Here is a 21,925-nt window from a genome sequence, read left to right as displayed (position 1 = left end):
TAAATGTTTTACCAAAATGTCAGTATCAGAATTAGACCGTAGCGTTCAAGCTTTTTTTTTTTTTTTGAATGATTTAGAACATCTTAAAGCTGCAAACAAGAAAGCCTAATTTGCCGTCTTATCTGCGTTTCCACTGGCAGCAGGGATATGATGCAAGTCCACCCCTGCGCCTGTGATCAGCAGCCTCACACACAAAGCTTTGATCAGTGACAGCGACTCGCTCCTGTCTATAAGACTAATGACTTCTCAGCAGCGTTAATGCCCACATTAAGGACGACGGCCATCTACTGTAAGTGGCTACTGTATGTGAAGCCACAGAAGCCAAGGTTAGCGGTCGGTGTCAAGCTGCGATCGGGCTCTTTGGAGGGCCGACGGATTGATCGCAGATCAGATGCAGTCTGGTATTGAGCAGGCTCAGATGGAGGCCACCTCTCTGGGGAGAAAGAACAAGAGAAGAGGGAGTGTAGCTCCTGCCATCCTGAGCAGCGCAGACATCCTGCATTATTGATTGGCCAGTTGGGGAATTCCGAGTTGAAAGAGGGCGTGAATGCACACAGGAAGAAAACCCTGTGCCAAAAATAACACACACCAAACACGCTTCATCAATTCTCTTGCTTGGTCTTGTTTAGCAGAGGTGGTGTTTGTGCTGCTGAGATCAGAGAGGTGCAGCGGAAACAACAGATCCAAACACCTTATAGAGCTGAAGGATTTTCCTCCATCCTCATTACTGCATCCCTCTGACGCCCTGCACGCATTACGCCTGTCAGTCACCTGCTCCAGCCTCGCAGCGGCGGTGCAGAGGCGAGCTTTGCAGGGCTCCTGGACAACAGAGGAGAAACGGCTCGGGAGCATAACGGCTCAAAGAAAGTGATGAAAAGTCTGTGATCCACAAAAATGTTCCGCATGTGGGAGAGGATTTGAGAGACATGAATTTTTAATGCCACATGTGACTGTAAGGACACATGATTAATGCAGAGCAAAAGGACAGAGGAGACAGACTCTGCTTGTTCCCATTCAAAGTGAGACGAAGCAAACAGAGCTTTTTCTTTGTGGTTGTATTGTTACTCAATGGTTTGAGTCCAGCTGTGAGCTGCTTGTTATGCTTTCCTCAGCTACACCTGTGTGAGTGCATCTCTTACACTCTGAAGCCTGATCTCTGCTGGCTCGCTTGTTGGTTTCTTATGCAGTTGTCAAGTCCTTCTGGACAGACGGGAATGACTAAGTGCTCTCTTATTATAGACTGTACTTTGCTTGCTGGGTCCTGGGCTGCACCGTTGACATACATAGGAAAGGACAACATGACAGCTCCACAAAAATGAAGCCAAAACATCTTATTTTCCCCCGCTGGCTGGCTGCAGTTTGTTCAAGGGTTTATTTTTCTGTTTAGCTGGTTTCTAACTAGTTATCTGATGCTATAAAAATCATATTTCACATCATGATTGACAGCTGAGACCTGCTTGAGACTGAGTCAACTGGCTGATATCACGGCCCCCCAACCCCGATCACTACTGCAAAGTCTATGGCTCCAAATGACGCCACCAGCATGAGATTTCGGCGCTCATAACCAGGATATTTTGGCTTCAGTAAAAATATGGAAATAGGAGGAAGAGGCCATCTTTGTTAATGTCAGTGGGCTACAAAGATGGGTCTAAAAATTAATAAACTAACTTGTTTTTTAATGTAACTCTGCCCCCAAAAAGGCAACACTTTGTTCCATTTATTGTTTTGCACAGTATGTCACCTCTTATTTGTTTTTCTAAATATTGGTAAGGAGAGAATAGCATATTCATGCTTGTTCCCAAGAGATTAAGCAAACTGTATTTCTTCTTTTTAGTGGGTTTGTGGTTGGATTGTTACTCAATGGTTTGAATCCAGCTGTGAGCAGCTTGTTTTGGCTTCCTCAGCTACACCTGTTTGAATGCTATATGTGAATGCTTCACAGCTGGAAGCCCGATCTGCCCACTGTGCGTTCATCTCACTAAATGGTTAAAGTATGTTTACAGTGATGCAGATACGAGAAATTACACAGAAAACGAGTACAGTATCAACAAGGAATCATGCAGTGACAGGTGATTAAATCATGAAAGTGAGCCTGAGAGCAGAAAACATGTGATCATTTTCTCCTTCTGTCATGAGACAGAGTCTAATCACGCTGAACACAAACTGGAAATGTTTAACATTGAACAGTCAACATGTTGATTCTGTAATGAGGACAAGAAGACCAGATGCATTTCTTCTTCTACTGTCTATACCTCACAAGTTTCTGGACCAACATCCAGAACTGGAAAAGGCCAATCGACATTTACTTTAAACTTCCGGATATAAACTATCCCTAGATAATAAATACAAATATTCTGTTAGATAAAAATTTAAATCTACGGCTCAATCAAAAACAAATATAGGGCTGTAACTGACAATTGTTTTCATTAATGATTAATCTGCTGATTATTTTCAGTTTTTGATTAATGACTAATTATTTAGTCTGTAAAAGGTCAAAAAAAAAGGAAAAATGCTCATCACAATTTCCAAGAACCCAAATTCACATCTTCAAAGCACTTCTTCTGTCCAACCAACAGTCCAAAACCCAAAAACTCTTCATTTACCATCACAAATGACAAAGAAAAGCAGCAAATCTTCACATTAAAGAAGCTGGAACCAGCAAATGTTTGACATTTTTGCTTGAAAAATGACTGAAATGATTATTCGATTATTGTCAAAATAGCTGGCAACTAATTTTCTTTCGAATAACTAACTCATTAAGAGAAATGTAAATGAAAATGAGAAAAAAAGGGGAGAAACATGCATTTTGTATCTGCATTATTAGTGATTAATCAATTAAGGAATTGTTTCAACATTAGTAAAAGAAAATTAACAAAATTTGCCTCCATAATCTGCACCTAAGTTTCCTAAAAATACATCGTGAAACCAGTTTCTTTTGGAAGAAATAATTACCAAACCATTACAAAGTAAAAAAAACAGCATGAAACAGGAAAAGATTTGTTCTTGTGAAGAGCAGGACATTATAAAAGTCTAAATACCTCAATTACATTTGTTTTTCTTTTTTGAGGTTATATCGTAATGTCTGCATTTACTCATGTGTGTTACGTGTATTATTTTATTAATTAAACACAAAAATAAAGACAATGTGTAGGAAAAAAAAAACATGCAAATGGTGAAGTTCTTCATCTATTCCTCTTTATTATTTTTTTTCTTTCACGTGTTATTGCTGTTATAGCTCCCTGCCACATGCGATGTTGAGAAGAGCCTTGTCTCTGGGTGTAAAAAGCCTCGTCTGTGGGCATTTTACACCTGCACCTTTACGCCACCGCTCCCCTCACGCCTCAACTGCTTTTCCTCTCGCGTCCATTTATTGTCACTTCTACCTGTCAAAGGTTACAGTACCAGTGCGCTAAAACACTATCAACAAATGTCAGTTCGGAATAGCCCCCGTGATATTCAGTTTAATGAGGATCTGAAAAATATTCTGCAAGTATTCACATTTGAGAAGCTGGAACCAGTGAATTTTAGAAAGGATAGTTTGGACTTTTTAGAAGTGAGGCTGTATGAGGTCCTTATCCATATTCAGTGTTTTACCTACAGCAGGAAGCTAAGCACTGAACTGCTGTGGCCAGAGTCAGCAGCAAAATGGATTTTAACCTCTTAAACTGATATTGATTTTTTTAGTGGAATTTCTTTTAAGTGTATGCTATATTTAGAGTATTTTCACTGCTTTCGCTTGCTGTGTGGCAGCCTTTTTCTGACAAGAAACTGCTGTTGCAGAAGCCAAATATAACTCTTCAAACCAACCAAACTTCATTGGTGAAATTAGTCATTTTATGTTGCACCACACAGGAGTTGTTGGTCTACTGCTGCCTCGATCAGTTAGATTTTTTATGTTGTTGTGTGACTTCTGTGCTTCAAAAGTTTAGTTTAGTTTTCACTGAAGCCACACAATAACACAGACAAACTAACTAATCCAGGCAGCTGTAGATGAGCAGCTCCTGTGTTCTGCCAAGTAAAATTAATGATTTCACCTATGGAGTTTGGTTGGTTTGGAGAGAGTGCTATTTAGCTCATCTAACAGTAATTTCCCTTTGAAAAAGTCTGTCTGACGACATGGTAAAGTTTTGAAAATACTCTAAATATAGTGTACATTCAAACTGACATTGGTTTTTCTAAGTGGCCCCCATTTTTTAAGAGTCTAAAATGTTTTGCTGCTGGTCCCCCTCTCTGTAGCTCCTGGAGGCTTGTAGACCGCCATCTACTGCAGCCACAACACCGACAATCGGTAAGTACATCATGCAAGCTCACTTCAAATAATCTGAACTATCCCAAACTATTACTATTTCAATTATCAAAATGATTGCAGACTTGACTGACCAGTTGATTCATCCATCGATTGTTGTAGCTCTATATTGATATAAACCAACTAAGCTAAAACATGTTTAAATTAAGCTACACACATAAAAAGGTAATATATATTCACACACAATGTCCATTTATCCTGAGAGCTCTAAATGGAACAGATCTGCTGGTAATTCAGGATTTCACGAAGTGAGAGACAAACAAAAAATCCATCTGCCAAGCCGTCTTTCTCCAAGGTCCTCTGTGATTCCCCAATTATCTTCCCATTGAGTCTGAGGGTTCATTTTTTATAACAGACTCCCCACTAAGACAGGTGCAATCCAAAGCTTTTATAGCTGTCAGCTCAATGTGCAGACTTTTTCAAGGTCTGTTTTCCTCCTGTGCCTTCTCTAAAACCTAAAATATTTAATTCAATGTGGAAATCCCTTTGTTTTGAAGGATTACAGCCATGGTATCAACAGAATATACGCAATGCAGAAAACAAAATCCATTCCGCTCATTTTTCCAGCGCTGCTTTAAAGCCCGCAAGTCTGAAAACCCAAAATAGAAGTAGCGTAAAACGTTCTAAAACCAACCTGATAAGAATTAACACACTCCAGAGCCCATAACGGATGTGCAGAATCCAAAACTCAACTATCTGCTCGTTTCTATCCTTCCCTTTTCCCTTATCTGACTTTCTTGTTCTTTTCTTTCCACCCTCCGTCCAGGCAGGTGCTTTGCAGACGGTGAGGCTCCTCTCAACATCGCCAACATTTGCACGATCACAGCGTATCAAATCTGCAGAAAAATCACATTTCCCACAATAGTTTGCACCACAGTGAAGCATCATACAAAAACAATGTTTTAATGTCGACTACTAGCAAAAATAAAATGTGTTCCCTCATTGGCTTTGAATTCTACGGTAATTAATTACGCGTGACCTTAACAGTGCAAGAATTGCTACATGTATTCTGCTTAACATTCTAGTCACTACAAAGTAAATTAGATAATTAATTCCATTACAAAAATACTAAATCTGTCCATTGGCTAATAATTTATAGGATAGATTATTTTTCAGTAACTGTTTATATGCTATGTCTGTACTGTCTGTGTCACAAGTGGACGGAATAATTAAAGGTCCTGAAATGGAGCCCAGTGCAAACATAGGAGGGTCTGACAGTAAGTATTGCATTAAAGGGATAGTTCGAGTTATTTGAAGTGGTGTTGCATGAGGTGCTTACATAGCCGTCGGCATGCTAAAATCTTAGCAAGAAGCTTAACAGTGTACTGCTGTGAGCGGGGTCTGCAACAAAAAGTATTTAAGCCACATAAAAAACAATATCAGTTTAAGTGTGTGCTATATTTAGAATATTTTCCGCTGTTACACAGACCAAACATCTGTCTCTCCAAACCAAGCAAACTCCAGAGACAAAATCAGTAATTTTACCTTGCAGAAAGCTTCCACTGCCTCAGTGTGTATGGAGTTTGGCTGGTTTGGATAGAACGATAATTGGCTCCTTTAATGGTGGTTTCATGTCAGAAAATAGGCTGTCAGGCTGTCTGACGGCAAAATAAAGCAGTGAAAATATTCTAAATATAGTATATACCTATATACTATATAGTATAGACCAAGGATACTCATGTTGTTTTGCCCATGGGCCACTTTAGAGTTTTGTTGCTTTGTACAGCAGTACATTGCTTAGCTTCCATGCTGGTGCTCCTCTCTGCTTCTCCAAACTGGAGGTGCGTCGACCTCCATCTACCGTAGCTAACACACTGACTGCTGATAAGTACCTCATACAACCCCACATCAAAAAATCCAAACTATCCCTTTAAAAGCTGATTGAAGGACATGGTGAAAGGTCTCCAGGGGCTCATCCTCCTAACTCCGCTGTGGGACGTTCGGGTCCTCCTGGCTGCTCTCCAGCAGCTCGTCCTCAGAGAAACTGATGTGAAGGCAGGTGTCATTCATGGGAGAGGAGAAGGGCAGTGGGTGCTCATAGGTGTCCGAGTGTGAGACGAGGGTGGGCGGCTCGGCAGGATACGACTCTGAGGGAGAGAGAACCGCCTCGCACCTCTCCTCCAGGGGACTGTCACAGCCGCTGGAAGCCGTTAAGAACGTCCCGCGGTCCCCGAACAGGTCGTCGTCGTCGCGCAGCGGAGACAGCAGGGACTTGGTCTCGGAGCGGACGCCCGAGTCCTCGCTGGCCGAGCAGGAGCTGCTCTCGCCGTTGCTGAGCGAGTGGAAGTCAGCGGACGACAGGGAGCTGGGGGTGATGTCTGGGAACGAGACGCTGCTGCTGCGGCTGGGGGCCGCGTCGTTAGCGGTGACCTCACCCGGCGTGGACACAGCTGCGACGTCTGACCCCGGAGACAAGGTCCTGCTGGCCCTCTTGCGGTTCATGGAGGGTGGAGGAGGGTCGAGTTTGGGGATCATCTGTTTACACCTGCAGGGAGAGAACAGAGGAACTGGTTATTTACATCTGACAAAATGTCTTTATTATCTTTATCATTTATGATCTCCTTCCAGTGTGAGGTGTTAAAACAGGTCGTGTGTGCAAATGTGTGAGTGACCAACAGGGCTCGAGCTGCTGTCTGTGTCTGCAGCTAATCTCACACACTACTGGACCAATCACCAGCTTGTTTTGTGCACATTTATGACTTGAGAACTTTATGAAAAACCTTGAAAAACCTGGACTCACTACTCTCCTTAAGGATCGTCAATTGCTACCCTAAAAACAAGATTTACCCATTCTGTTGCAGGCCACATTTTAGCATTCCTGTGGCTCAAAAACTGACATCCATAGAAAACTTTTGTTTCATCATAAACTGGAGAATCTGCAGATTAATTGTGTACCCTATATGTTATGATCCACTGATGTTAGGGATGATATAAGATGAATAAAATCTCTGCTGTATGTTGCTGCTATGCATCTTTGTGGTTGCCATATTGGAGCGTTCAAGGTCGGCTAGTAAGGCAGGTAATGATGCAAGTTTTAGTTGACTATATATTGAAACTTTTTAAATTCTCTTTTTAAAACTGCTCCTCAGAAACTAACTCATTCACACACCGATGGCTGTGCCTTCTAGAGAAATGTGGGGTTCAGTATCTTGCCCAAAGATACTTTGGCGTGCCGACTCGAGGGAACCGGGGATCGAACCACTGGATGACGACGCTGTACCACTGAGAGACAGGTGTATTGCAGTAGGTGCTTCACCATCTGAAGCCTGGTGGAGATGGGGGTTCCTTCTAGTTTGCTCAAAGATGTGTTGTAGATCCGCGAAGACATTTACATCGTCCTCTTTTTTTTGGCTCATTCAGATTCAGCACCATCATTTCTCTCCACCAAGCAGGTTTTTGAGAATAAGCCTCCAGCCAGTTTTCCTCTCCATCAGTCACATTATACCCCATTAACCTGAGTGTATTCTGACGTAAGCTGTTACTAGACAAGACAGTAACTCTCTCCTTTTTTTTTTTTTAATCTGGCTCCCTGTTGTTTTCGGCTGTCTGGGGACTTATCTTCATCCCACAGCTCCCCCGCTGAGAAAATAGAGGGACGGGGAAAGAAAAGGGAGCCAAAGAAGGAAGAGTGGGGGGGGGTAAAGGAGCGAGGAAAGAGCTGCAGGCTTCCCCCCCCCTCCTCAGATGCACACCAGAAATAGCTACACTGCAGTGTCTCTGATTGTACCGCAGAAATGCTTCGACAACCACCAGAGCGCTCAACCACACACCATCACAGCCATTCTGTTGGAAAATGAGTCCTGACACACACCCGCTAACAAGCCTGGCTTCCTCCTCGACTCCTCCCATCCACATTAAACTGGTGGCTGCTAACTTCGTTCCCCTGTGAAATCCGGTCTGTGGTTGAATCCTGGACTCAGTAATGAACTTATGGAACTTGCTGATGTATTTACTGTCTCTGCTTCTGTGCGAGGTTGGTGTTGATGGCTACAGTAACAGATGACTGGTGGTAATGGTGCAGGAGGTAATTACCCACTGTTTCCCATACTAACAAGCACAATATTGTGGGGCAAAAGTCAAGCCGAACTCCACTGACTCCAGTGTCACAAGCACTATCATCATTTTTTATTAGCCATTGTAGTGGTAAGGCTGTAGAGATGGTGATGTGATCGTCTTCCACTTTGGTTCAGACTGAAATAACTGGTGCCATAAAGTTTTGGCTCCCACTGGATGAAGCCTACTGACTTCAGTAACCACTTGAATTTTCCTCAAGTGACACCATGAGGCCGATTTTTTGTGAAATGTCTCAAAAACTACTGGATGGATTGAAATGAAATTTGGCGACCAGAGGACGAAACCAGATAACTCCCCTGATTTTTCCTCTAGTGCCAACAGTGGGTTGAAGTTTTGAGATTGATTTTCAGATTGATTGGCACAAAATTCGGTGCGGACATTCATGGTCCCCAGAGGACGAATCCTCTCGACTTTCTCGGTGTCCCAGCTTTTCCACTAGTGCCGCCACAAGGTTCAAATTTGTGGTGAAATGTCTCAACAATTATTGGATAATCTGCCATGGAATTTTGTACAGATATCCATCTTCCTCTCGAGAGAAACTGCAATAGCTCTTAGGAAACAAGAGCTTACCGTTGTCATGACAGAATAATTCTAGTCTGTTTGTTTTTGGTTTAAAAAGTCTTTCACTATATTAACTGCCCATTTTGTTGCCTTTTTCGCATTAATTTCATCCTTGTCTTTCTCTATCATCTTAAACCCTTCGGGTATCAGTTCCCTGTGTTGTTTTTCTTCTTTTCTTCACCATTTCTCTCTCCTCTGCCGCATCACACTATTCGATATTGTTGTATTCTCCAAATAGATTTAAAGAAAATTGGTGTGTTTTACTTCCTGGTTGTTGGTTTATCAAGTTGCTAATTCAGCTGGGTTGCCACGAGTAAGCTTTGACGGATGTATTCTTTAATGGTGCTCTGGTTACATGTTGTGTAGCGGATGAATTTCAAACTTTGATTAAACTCGAGCCGACTACGAGTGCTTTAAACAGCTTTAACATACACCTGCCAGCCAATCAGAAAAGAGTATTCTCTCTGTCTTTTCACTGCACCTCTGCATCAAGAGGGAATCATTGAGGGGATTATTTAAAAGTAACAGCGGCAGTAAGATTGCATTTCACTCTGTGATGGTTAAATTTAATCTGCGGTTCACATGCAGGCTGAACTGTGGAGGGTGATACATGTGCATCAGGGGTCGACTGCGTTCTCTGATACGCTGTAAATCTCTGTGTATTTATACTTCTGGTAATGTCTCTGCTCCGAATTACAATTTCACAGACAACAAATTCTTTGTCTGTGAAAAAGGTTTTGTTTAATTTGAGGAAATGACTTGAGTGATGTGACAATGAGTGATAAAGTGGCCCACAAAGTCCTCCTAAATTGAAACCCTGGGATACTTTAATACTTGTATTGTGTTGTCTCTTTGTGGCTCATGAAGATTAACGGTCCAGTTTTGCGTTTGATTCACATGTGGTTTCTTGTGCCGTTATTTTTGTGTGTGAATGTTTGCGCTGCCAAGTTGTGGAGATAAATTTGCAGCTGGATCAAGGAGCAGGCAGCCTCTCTGCCTCCCTGCTCTCATTATCATATCTTTGACTCAGCACTACTCTTTTCTGTCACACTGACACCCCCAGTCTCCACCTCGCTGCTCTGTTTCTCCCTCTGCCGTGTCTCTTCTTTACATTTTTCTTTTACCTTTGTCTCTCCATTCATTGTGCTCTATTTTCATTCAGACTACCTGCCTGCACCTCAGCTACTACCATTTTTTTTTTTTCTTTTAACCTTTTGTTTTGGAGTCTTAGACAGCTCTATAACATATCAGTACGGACAGACTGAGATGGAAGTTGATTCTAATTTTCAGACAGCAATAATTGTGTGAATGAGAATGAAATGTTGACACAAACCTGCCTAGGCCATGCAAAATATACTGTACAAATAAATATTTTTTTCTGTACAATCATTGAAGCAGAAGAAGACAGTTGACCTGCTGTGTCTAGGGTGATTTTATGTTGCCAACAGACCACAGAGCTTGTAGAATCTTTATCTTTAATTGTTCTCATTGGAACAATATTCCTCTCTTACTGATTGTGTTGGTGCACAGGCTGAAGGACAAGCTAAGAGCCAGGATCTGCGATTCTGGCCCACAGTGCTCATTATACCGTGATGTTGTACACCACCATGGAGATTATTAGGAGCTTGTCCAAGTCAGACCATTTATGACGGCTCACATACTTCATGTTACCGAAGAGGAACAGCAGTGCTTTCAGCTGCTTGTTTCAGTTCATTTCAGTGTGGAATGAAAATCCACTCGAAATTTACTTGTGACGCTGCGGCTAATCCACCACATTGAGCAGTTTACTGTTCACAGTTTCATTTACAAAATAATATTACCGTTTTTGGTATCTAAAAACAGATGTTTTCCATGTATTCTTACTGCATTTTGGTGCATTTTAATGTGAGTGGAAAGTAAGCTTGCTGTGGAAGCAGGTGTTGCAGGTATTACACTGTGTTCATGCATACACTGTTTGTGCGCTGCCCCCACTGTCTAGGGTCCTGATTTACTAACATCCCAAATAATGAGTACTAAATTGCATGTTCATTCTACCATATTGCGCATTTGGTTGATGTGCGTTTTGCAGGTGATGAGCTAAAAACAATTCTGTAAATGACAACAGGTGCAAACACAGAGACACCAGTATTTAAATGAAGGTTTTGCGTGTTTTACAGGTGTCCATCATGGGGAGTTTGGACGGAAAGCAGAATGACTGCAAGCGCAAAATTAAATTTGATCCCATGGAGGCAAATAAACATATCGTTGAACGGAAGCAAAAAGTTTCTGCAAATATGCTGCAATACATTTATGTTTCATCATGGTGTTTTTCTGCATTAAGGATTACTGAATTAAAATAACAATAAATGAATACCTCAAACAGCTCATGAGAAATGACGTTGAATCATATTGCCTCCTCCTTGCCACAATAACAGCAGCCAGCTGTGTGCAACATTAGGCTGATTAACACCTTCCTTGCAAACATATTATATACAGAGTCACAGTCACCGAATTAACCTATTTGCATTTTCTCCTCCCAGTATTTTGCAGTTTAGGGTAGAAACACCCCATACTGCACATTCATTAAGGCAAACACACTAGGTGGACAGTGTGTGTTGTCTTGCACATTTGAAAAACACAACCCTCAGTGTGAACCACTCACAGATCAGCTTGCACAATTGTTTGCGGGTGATACGCAATCAGGCCGTAGGTTATCAATACTTTTTATTTGTTTTGTTCAAAACAAGTGAGTTCTCTAACTAGAGATGTCCACAATTTTTGCCCTTTCCGATTCAGATTCTGATACCAGAACATCGCACAATGCCCAATACAACTGATCCGATAACAGCGCTTTGGTTAAAATAAATAAATAAATAAATAAAGAGCTGTATATTGGGGCGGGGCGCCCCTATAGCTCAGTTGGCAGGGCGTGTGCACCATGTGTCGAGGCTATCAGTCCTCTGCAGCTTTTGCTGCACAAAATTGAAGTTATCCTGTGTAAATAATCCTTATGTGTTTATTGTTTGTCGTTCAGGATTACTATAATATATAGAACAGTATAATTCTGTTCTAATCAGATGTAGGATTTCAATATCTTTTTACTTATTTAAAGTCTATTTTTGTCAGTTATTGCTGGCCACTAATTATTTTATTTCCTTCTGCTGCTCTTCTACTGGCTGTTGGTGCAACATGCAAGTCTGAGGCTGAGCCTATCACATCATCCACATGAAAGACGTGGTGATTTGGTAACATGCACATGAAAAAAACACACACTCACAGACACACACACACACAAACTCCAGTGTAACAGTGAGAATCAGACAGGTGCATCAGGAGGTACTTTTCTTCTCCCTCTGCCTCTGCTCTGACATCTTTGCTGTTCAGGTGGAACCTGCACTGACAACATAATCCTGACAAGAACATTTCGTCTATTTTGGCAAAACTACGTGAGACAAAACAAGTGCCCACAGTCCAGAAAACGGTGGAGAAAAAAAACCCACAGACAAACAGTGCTATCATGCATAAGACACGTGTGACTTACTGATTACCTCAATGCTAATGTGGTTATGAATTTGCAGAACCACATCCGCATGTAAATGGAGGTTATTATGCAGTCATTAGCAGAGAAATCACTGGTGAGACCAACACACGAGCCAGCAAACACCCACACTGTTCACCCACCACATGCCCAGTCCCATGCTTGTGCCACAGACACTGGTTCTACATGCTGGTAGTCATGAAAGATACTCACATAGAGGGAGGAGAAGGGGCAGAGAGGACAGGAGGAAGAGGAGGAGGAGAGGAAGGGGGCTTAGGCAGTGGCAGAGAGCTCCCCAGGCTCCTAGGGAGAGGCAGGCTGGTGCAGCAAACGATGAGAGGGACGGGGATGGGGACTGGACGATGGAACGCATGAAAAGACTGACGGGAAAATGAGGGATGGCTAGAGGAGGAAGAGGAAGAGCAGGAGAGGGTCCTCGCACCTGTACCAAAAAGAGGCAACAATTAGACTACAGAGGATCAGGGAGCTGATGGAGTAGTCAGGGGTAGATGCTAATAGTTTTTCATACAGGAAGGGAAATTGAACGCAACTTAACACAGCTTTCCTTGACTGTGACGCTTGTGTTGTCCACTTTTTACTTGAATTACGATGTGGTGTTTCCTGAAGGCACTGTTTCAAATGAAAACAAACTCGGCTTCTTGTTTAGTTGATGAAACTGTCAGCTCAAGCAACGGTACATTAGGTTCTTAGATGTGTCATATTCTCGCCACTTTAACTCCTAAATTTGCACAGACATTTTATCATTTTTCATAGTCTGCCTTGTGTGTTTCTGGTTCTTTGCATAAACTATTTAAGTAGGTACTTACTTCTGTAGCCCTGACATATTAGCAGCTAGCTGCTGACGAGCACTGCATGCGTTTTGTGTAGAAAGTAATGAAAAGGTGTCAAGGATGCTGTGGAACTGGAACATTGTGATGATGTGATATTGCGAAGGCTGGCAGTAAACTTGGGGGTAAAACTTGGTGGCTGCAGGGGCCACCTACATGGAATATCTGGTGTCCTCACAGAGTAACTTTTTGTTTCTATGTTTAATGTCAAATCCTGCTTTGCATTTTTCAGCCCATTAAAGCCACTACGTGTAGGATTTGAACATTTAGCTGAGTGATGATGTCCAAAACCCCCCCCAAAAAAGTGGATAGAAAGTGCAAAGACCTGCTGATTTCTGAGGAATTTTTCTTTTACTGAATATTATTCAAAATAGACACACTTTCCTCAGAAGAGTAACAATCCTATAGGTGTATGTTTTGGCTATGAGGTTTCTGAGAATCCAGATTTGCTTTCATCAGTCCAGGCAGAAGGTAGCCTGGGAACCGGATGAATCTACAAGCTCGAGTTTTATTTGCTCTGGCAGATACGTCTGGCCCCCTCTTCAGACAGATTTTCACCTGCCCGTCGGGCCAATCGCAACTGTTTATCTAATATGGAGCGGGTTTGATACTGTGAACATCCAGAGGACTGCCACATTACTGGCCGTTAAAGCATTTTCATTAGTAACCAAAATGTCTGCTGCTGATGTGGAACTGTTTCTGTTGAATCCACTATCACATCAGTATTAAATAAATTAATGATGATAAATAATGATATAATTTCTCTAAAAGAAGAACAAACAGCTGCAAAAAGCTGTATTCACTGTACTCCCATCAGGATTTGTTACAGTTTATTTTCCAATTATGTATGTTGCTCTGATTGGAGACATCTTGTTCTGTGCTGTTTGATAAAGCTCTTTAGAAATAGAAAAAGAACTGAGAGGTTCCAGACTAATTCACATTTGTGAACTGGTCCGGTGATGCCAGGCAAGGCAGGGGGGCTCCGAATATTATAATACCAGTGAGCCTTGGCTGCAGTTGCTATGGAGAATAAAGCCAGCTGAAGGCGCACATCAGAGCGGCAGTGGATTCAATGCTTTGACTTTAAAGTTGTGAACAAAACTCCATGCCATTGTTACAAAAAAACGTCCAAAATATAACCTTAATCTGAATAGATGATGTAAACTGCAAATTTTTATGCAGATGTTTTTAATTGTGAGTCACAGTTAACTTTGCTACACAGGCTTGCACTTTCAACTTTTTATCAAAGAACCAGATAGATTTTCGAGAGACTGTTCATCTTTTGTGCTGATGATTCAGCTGGGAGAGTTTCATGTCCATCAAGGCCGTGGACGTGCTCCAACCGTGACTCACTGAACATCTATTGAGAGAATTAATGGGACTTTTACATCTGGAACCGGAGGTGCCCGAAATAGCTTCTTTAATTGATCTACCCCAGGAACACTGAGGTGGATGAAAAAAAAAAAAAAGTCCCAATTTTCTGCTGCACTATCACCACAAGATGGTAATGGAAATTACTGCAACAGCGTGAAAGCTTTTTAAGTTTACTTTTTCTCTAAAATGAATGCAAAACAATGGGAAGTTTGGAGTTAGAACCACCGGGGCTCTTGAAGGTTTAACTTTATAGCATCAGAGACGTGCGTCAGGATTTTCACTGCTGCAGCTTGTTTATTCTTGGCATAATTAAAGGTCACATGAAAATCAATATAGAGACCAAAGCAGCAGAGGTGTTTTAGAAGTTAAAACGAACTCCCCGCCGTGTCTGCAATACAGATGACTCATAAGCACAGCATGCTTATTCGCTCGGCCATTCAATAAACGGAACCAAAGCAGGAAATGATGAGAGCAGCACGAAAAATTAGCCACACTTTCTTATTTCAGAAACACCCGGTGGGAGCTCTGCAGATCAACAGGTGGAGACAAAGAAAATGAATCAGTAAAACACCTCTATGTTCCTGTTTAGTCTCCGAAAAGAAAAGCTACCAGTAAAATCCTTTATACCTCAGCCATTGAGACCGACACAAACAGAAAGAGTGAAAGAACAAGTAGGAGGTTTTAACTCAAAGAACAGACACTGAGCTTTTGTAAAAGCATCTTGCTTTTTGTTTTTTTAAAGAAATTAACACACAACAACACCCATCTGAGTGTGAGTGGGATGTCTGTGTGGGAAGACTAAGCATGTAGGTGGTTGAACGTGAGAGTTTTGGAAGAGTATAACAGGAACCACTAACTGTCTGTAAAACTTAAAAATTGAAGCAATTATATTCTAAAGAGCATCCCTGCCTGACAGAGTCCCTGTCAGATATTATTCGTTGACTGACAGGCCGCATTTCCGTCTCTCCTGATATCACATTCAGCCCGACATGAGCCTGAGAGCACACATGAATCTCTTAAAAACGACTTTCTATCTCTGAACAACAGCGCGTTGCACCGATAAATCCAGCTGACAGCGCCGGCTCCACCCAAACGCCTGGAAACATCATCCATTACACTCCGATCACATCGCTGCAATGAAATTAGTGGCCAACGAGGCGGCCGGTGCAGCTCTGACGATGATGTTAATGATGACGAGGAAGGACAAAAAAAAAAAAAAAAGATGGATGGAGGTGGAGAGAAGATCGCCAGATCAGGTCAGGATGTGATTATGCAACATACATACTGTCAGAAAGAAAGCGTGTGAGTGAGTGCAGTGTATACCATGCCAGAGGAAAACATGACTCACTTTTGAATAATATATAATTGAGTGTTCATATAAGCTGCTCGCCATATGTGTCCGTTTTCACTCTGCGTGGGCACAATGCAGTTTTTAGTGGCATTTCTCCAGAGACAGCAGTGTTGGCGCGCTGGTCAGTTCCGAATGAAATATCTCAACGATTACTGGATGGATTCGTATGAAATTATGCAGGTTAACATTTGTGGTTCTGAATGAAATTCGTCAACCACTTTTGGACGGATTGCCACGACATTTGGCGCGGACATTCACGTTCCTTTCAGGATGAATAGATCACAGAACATCTTAACATCTGCTAGACATCAATGTTTCCTACTGAATTTGGTGATTCCCTGAATTTTCCTTCTCTGGCACCATGAGGTTTATGGTTTCGAGTGAAATATCTCTGCTACTGTTTGATGGACTGACATGAAACATACTCACGTTCCCCTCAGGATGAATTCTAATCCCTTTTGGTGATCCTCTGACTTTTCACTCTAATGCCCTTATCAGGTCAACATCTTCAAAAGCCCAACACTTTTGTTCATAACCAAATAATATCCACAAGAATAATGACAATCCCATCAGCCTCAGGCTCAGTTATACACAAACATCCACTTACTTCCATTATAGAGGATATTTTATAGGGTTTCAAATGCAGCTTTAAAAATGTAAATAATCATTCACTGTAATTTTCAATATAAATCCTGCACCCTGTAAATAATTTATAGACAGTATACATGCACACTGAACATAATCAAGCCACACCCTGTATGCATATTCAATACTCTTGCATTGCTCACTATTGATTTCTGATACACTGGACTTCTATTGTTTATTCTTAAACCTTTATTTGTTCAGTTTCGTGGTTCTTGTCTTAGCTGGATGTCTATTACGTTAAGAGCAACGGAAAACCGAAGTCAAATTCGGTATGTGTAGACATACTTGGTCAGTAAAGCAAATGCTGATTCTGACTTTGCATTTAATGCTAATTAGTAGCATGTTAGTATGCTATCATGCTACTCTGGTGGGTCTAAACCTTTTCTGGCATTTATTATCATTCATTCATTAACAATAATTGCAGAAGCAAGTATTCAAGTTGAATTTTAATGAAATAAAAGTTAGCATGAGAGCATCAGCAAACACCTGTTTATTTGTTTCTTATGTAAATCATGTTCATTTAATTTTATTTCACTCTGTATTTCTCTCTCGGTCATTCACACTCACCCCACGTGCTAAACTAAGATGATTAAAATGATAAACATTATACCCACATAACGGCATGTTAGCACTGTTCTTGTGAACATGTTAGTCTTTAGCTCAACCCATCATTGTCCCTATGAAGAGCCTCAGAGAGCAGCTATCATGGCTGGTGACTCTTGTTTTCTTGTTTGTCAGATAAAGAGGTTGATGACTCAAAACGTTGCAAAAAACAGGGTTCAATGTTTTGCCCACAAAGTGTATTTTAAGTCTACTATTACATCCTGTTTTGATCCCAGTTCAGTTACTCTCTTTGTTGTGTAAAGCGTGACTCACTACATGGTTAGCTATAATGCTGGTATGCTGTGCCAACAGACCATATGCAGTGATCATATAGCGCTCGAGTCAGAGGGCCAGCTGGAGAGCTCACATGGATATAGTCGATGCTGGGCGATAATGCCTGTGTGATTTAAAGCTCAGTTGCAGTAATAATGTGAAGTGAAGGGATTCCATCGCTCTGCATGACCAGCACTGGACCCAGGGGGAGGTCAGCTTAGTCAGGATGACGAAAGGGAGGAGAAAGAGAGAGGACGACAGAGGGGTATCTGTCTGCTGGTTCGCAGAACATAAAATAAGGCCACTCAGGCTGTAAACATTGATTCGCCGGGGAAATCCAGAAAACAAAAGCAAATGGAGGCAATAAAATTTGCCATGCGGCAGGGGAGGGGGCTGTGTACAGGAGGAGTGTGACTGCGCCAAAGGTAATGCAAAGGAGTTTGGCCGGAGAAATACAATAACACAACGGAGCTGAAGTTTCCATTTCTTTAAATCTCATTTTTTCCTCATTTTTCCTATGCCTTCGTGAGATTAAAAGATACAGTTGAGTCACATAAAGTGCATAACGCAGCCAATTCTAAACATTGAAAAGGTCAGAGTTGTTTTCATAATATAAATGTTTCTTTGCAATGAGGCTGCCTATTTTTCTGTCCAGCAGGAAAATAAGTGGGTTTTTTTTCTATGCGGTAATACCCCGACTTTTCATTATTTTTATATGCCTTTTGTGTATGAATTCGGTATAAAATTTTATGATTACTATTTACAGAAAGATGATGTCACTCAGGAGAGGAGGTAAACAAAGACCCATAAAAGAAGGAGAGGACGACAGAGAGGGGAAAGTCACTCTGCGGAAAAAGACCAGTGGTGGAAAGCAGGTGGACAAGCAAGTCTGCAAAGTTACTGCGGTGAGCATCAAGCTCACAAGTCAAGTCATATGGAGTTCTGATGATCTCCTCCAGTTTCCACATTAAAATCAGTTAAAAGACAGTGATCATGAACAGTTAACAAAAACTGCCTGTTTAAACACTTTATGAATGTTATGGATAAAGAACTATAAATGACAGAATACACAAACATTTTTGTAACTATTACGTAACATCTTCTCCAAAAGTCAAGCCTTATTATATTAAGATTATGCACCAGAGGGGAGCACGATCTCATGAGATCTCATGGGGAATGTGATTTCATGTGATCTCATTTAGAAACATATGTAACTGGAGACTGACACGGTGTGACAGTTTGCTGTAGTAAAAATCTGCAGTGAGAAAAACAGAAGCAGAAGTTAAACGAGTTTGGATGACAAAATGTTTGAGGAGACGAATAAACAACCTGTATCAACACAGGTTGTTTATCCTTCAGCGACAACAGGAGGTGAGATTTTAACTGTCATCCTGTCAGCAGTTGTCTGCTGCCGGCTAACATTAGCCCGAGGAGCTAAAAAGTTTACCGTTGTTACGCGACACAGTCAGCTGCTCAGCGGCTCTGTCTGTCTTCTGTTTATCCTGTTTCTTGGAGTCTATCGCTGAAGCAGAGCACATGTTTGAATTTGACCAGTACAGAATCAGACACACTGACTGGATGCTCACCAGTCAGGGCCGGTCACAGGTTCCAGTCTCTGGCCAATTAATTGGTGCATCCCTAATAACAAGCCTCTAAAATGAATAACAGTATAGACTGGGGCTAATATGGCTTTATGGCTCTACATGATTATAAAGTGAAAACACTAACTCTAGCTCTCTAGCTACTGTTTAACCAGTTAGAGTGCTAGTCATGCACATCTGGGTTTTGTAGTGATGGATGAAGTTGGATGTTGTGGTGGTCCTGTCACTGATCTTTGAGCTGCAGAAGTTGCATACCACTGATCTCTTCTTCAATTTTCCTTCCGGTCGTCCTTGTGTGCGTACACTGCGATCACTTCCTTCTGACCCATGATGCCTGCTATTTCTGCGACCCCTGTTTGACTGGCCACAGCCAGAAGCTGGACACGGCTGAACTGAGTAAAATCAATGCAAGTTCACATGGGCAGCAACTGCTTCTTACCCCTAAAGCTTCTTAATTCAAACCACTTCCCCCCTGACTGAAGGTAGTGAGCTGCAGTCATTGACAACATAATCCTTTTATCTAAATTTTATTATTTTTGCATGATAGCTGGCCTCCGGAGCTCTGCTTTGTCTTAGCAGGTTGCCAGGTTTGTGCACAATAAACCAGAAATCCCCCATCATCTTTCAAACAAAACACAACTTTTCTCAATATCTAGAAAAATGCATATGTTTAATTTAAAAAGTTCTATCTGTCTCAAGCCCGTGTTAAATCTTTAGTCACAGTCCTTCATCAACCCTCGATTCCCCCTCCTCCTGGGTGGTATATTTCGAAGACAGAACTGCATCTTTTGTTTTTTAAGCCTTTCAGACAGAAAAAAAGAAAATGTGGTGGGGCAGAGAAGCATGGGGGGGAATGAAGCAGACAGAAAAGAGATACTGGATGTTACATAATTACAAATAAAGGGAGAAGGGGGGGGGGTCAGTCTGGCACACAGCACACAGCACCAGATGAAACTAATGTTCAGATGGAAATGTACAGTAACAAGATGCCTCCTCTTTGGAAGAGATCTGAAGTTTCCTTTTGTCTTTCCTTTTATTTTTCCCCTCTGCTCATCCAAAAGGGGAAAAAAACATGACATATGTAGTGGGGTTTAGTTTCAGGTTGTGAAGGGAGGGAAGGGAGCTGGGATTGGCTGAGAGTCTGTAGCTGCAGGAAACCACAGGATGTGAGTCTAGCTGCAGGGAGCTCAGCTGCAGCCTCAGACACACAAGCAGACACACAAACACACACAAAACAAAGCAGACACAAAATTCCGACATCTGCAAGCACGCCAAATACACACTAGACCGCTGAGTCGATTCCAAACTCCTTATTTTTCTCCTAGTTTGTTTTGAAATTAACTTTTAACATGCTGTCCTTGGAGATTTCGCTGTGGATCGCTTTCAGAGAGAGATGGAGAGAGAGGACTGCAAGAGGGGAGACAAATTAACTGAGAGGACGAGAGAGAGAAGGTTGTATGCCTCTTCAAACCAGCCGAGTTGCAGTTTACATCCATGTCTGTCCAGAATATTATATGGAATTTAATAAAAGGTAATAAAGGTATAAACATGAGTGTAGTTTTTGGGCAAAACTGAAGTTAATCACTATATTGACATGCATGACATAACAGACAGAGAGCTGATCATTATGATGTCACAGTGAAGTTTGGATATAAAATGTCATCACTTCATCATTTTATCCTATTCAATATGTCTGTGCAGATATTCACCAAACTGGGACAGACATGTGGTCACGGTCACCTGATGTCCAAATTCTCCTTGAATCAAAGTGGACGTTTGTACCAAATCTGAAGAAACTCCATTCAGGTGTTTCCAAGATATCACATTCACAAGAATGGGATAGACATGAGGTCACGGTGACCGTGATCTTTGAACATACAAAATATAGTCAGTTCATCCTCGCGTACAACTGGATGTCTGTGCCAAATTTGAAGAAGTTCCGTCAAGGTATTTTTGAGAAATTGCGTTCACAGGAACGGGATGGACATGAGGTCACGATGACCTTGATTGATCAATTCATCCTCAAATCCAAGTGGACACTTTTGCCAAATTTGTTAAATTTATCAAAGCGTTCTTGAGATATTGCGTTCATAACCTTGACCTTTGACCAACAAAATCAAGTCGGTTCATCCTTAAGTCCAGGTGAATGTTTGTGCCAAATTTGAGGAAGTTCTGCCGAGGCGTTCTTGAGATATCTCAAGAATGGGACGGACGGACAGATTTCGCTGTCGCTGGCGTGGAAGCATAAAAAGGACTTAAGAGTTTGTTCTGCTTGAGAGCTCAGCTTGATCTCACGTAGTAAATGTTTTATTTTTTTGAACTATAGCTGTTCTTTGTGATGGCTTTAAGGAGCTTAAAAGCTCATTAAAAAGCTCATTAAAAAGTAATTACATGCCGTGGCTCCATATATGCATTGAAGGTAAGGGCTTCTTGCGTATCATGCCCGACCATTCAGACAATAAGTCAGACAGTAAGTACAGCCGGGGAAGCACTTCACAAGATAAAATGTGCAAGACGTCGAGAAATAGAACCTCAAACATCCCTGAAAAGCAAAACACATTCATCATAAATTATTCCAAAGATTCGATTTAGTGTCTTTACACGTGTTTTAATGGCTTCTCAAAATGAGTTATTTCATAAAATAGAAACGCAGAGTTAAAGCTGATGGAGTTTCCGTGTTTCTCTTAAATCTCATTCTCTCTCACAAGCGTCTCCGATTCTTTCTTTCAACCTCAAACCTGATCCCCTCTTTGTTTGTCTAACCCCAACCCT

General features: G+C 41.6%; 1 protein-coding gene across 1 annotated transcript in view; it reads right to left on the bottom strand.

Moving 5' to 3' along the window:
- Positions 1–5,724: 5,724 nt before the first annotated feature.
- LOC146308560 (carboxyl-terminal PDZ ligand of neuronal nitric oxide synthase protein) overlaps positions 5,725–21,925 on the bottom strand; it is a 77,115-nt gene continuing 60,914 nt past the window's right edge. Inside the window, exon 11 of the mRNA XM_084746431.1 lies at positions 5,725–6,791. Within this exon, the coding sequence (XP_084602557.1) occupies positions 6,227–6,791 (565 nt within the window). The 3' untranslated portion in view covers positions 5,725–6,226. The remainder of the gene's footprint in view (positions 6,792–21,925) is intronic.

This window comes from Lutjanus erythropterus, chromosome 20 (assembly GCF_056507025.1).
Source record: "Lutjanus erythropterus isolate fLutEry1 chromosome 20, fLutEry1.hap2, whole genome shotgun sequence".
NCBI classification, from domain to species: domain Eukaryota; kingdom Metazoa; phylum Chordata; class Actinopteri; order Lutjaniformes; family Lutjanidae; genus Lutjanus; species Lutjanus erythropterus.
The sequence above is the reverse complement of the archived record's forward strand: the minus strand, read 5'-3'. Positions and strand labels throughout refer to the sequence as shown.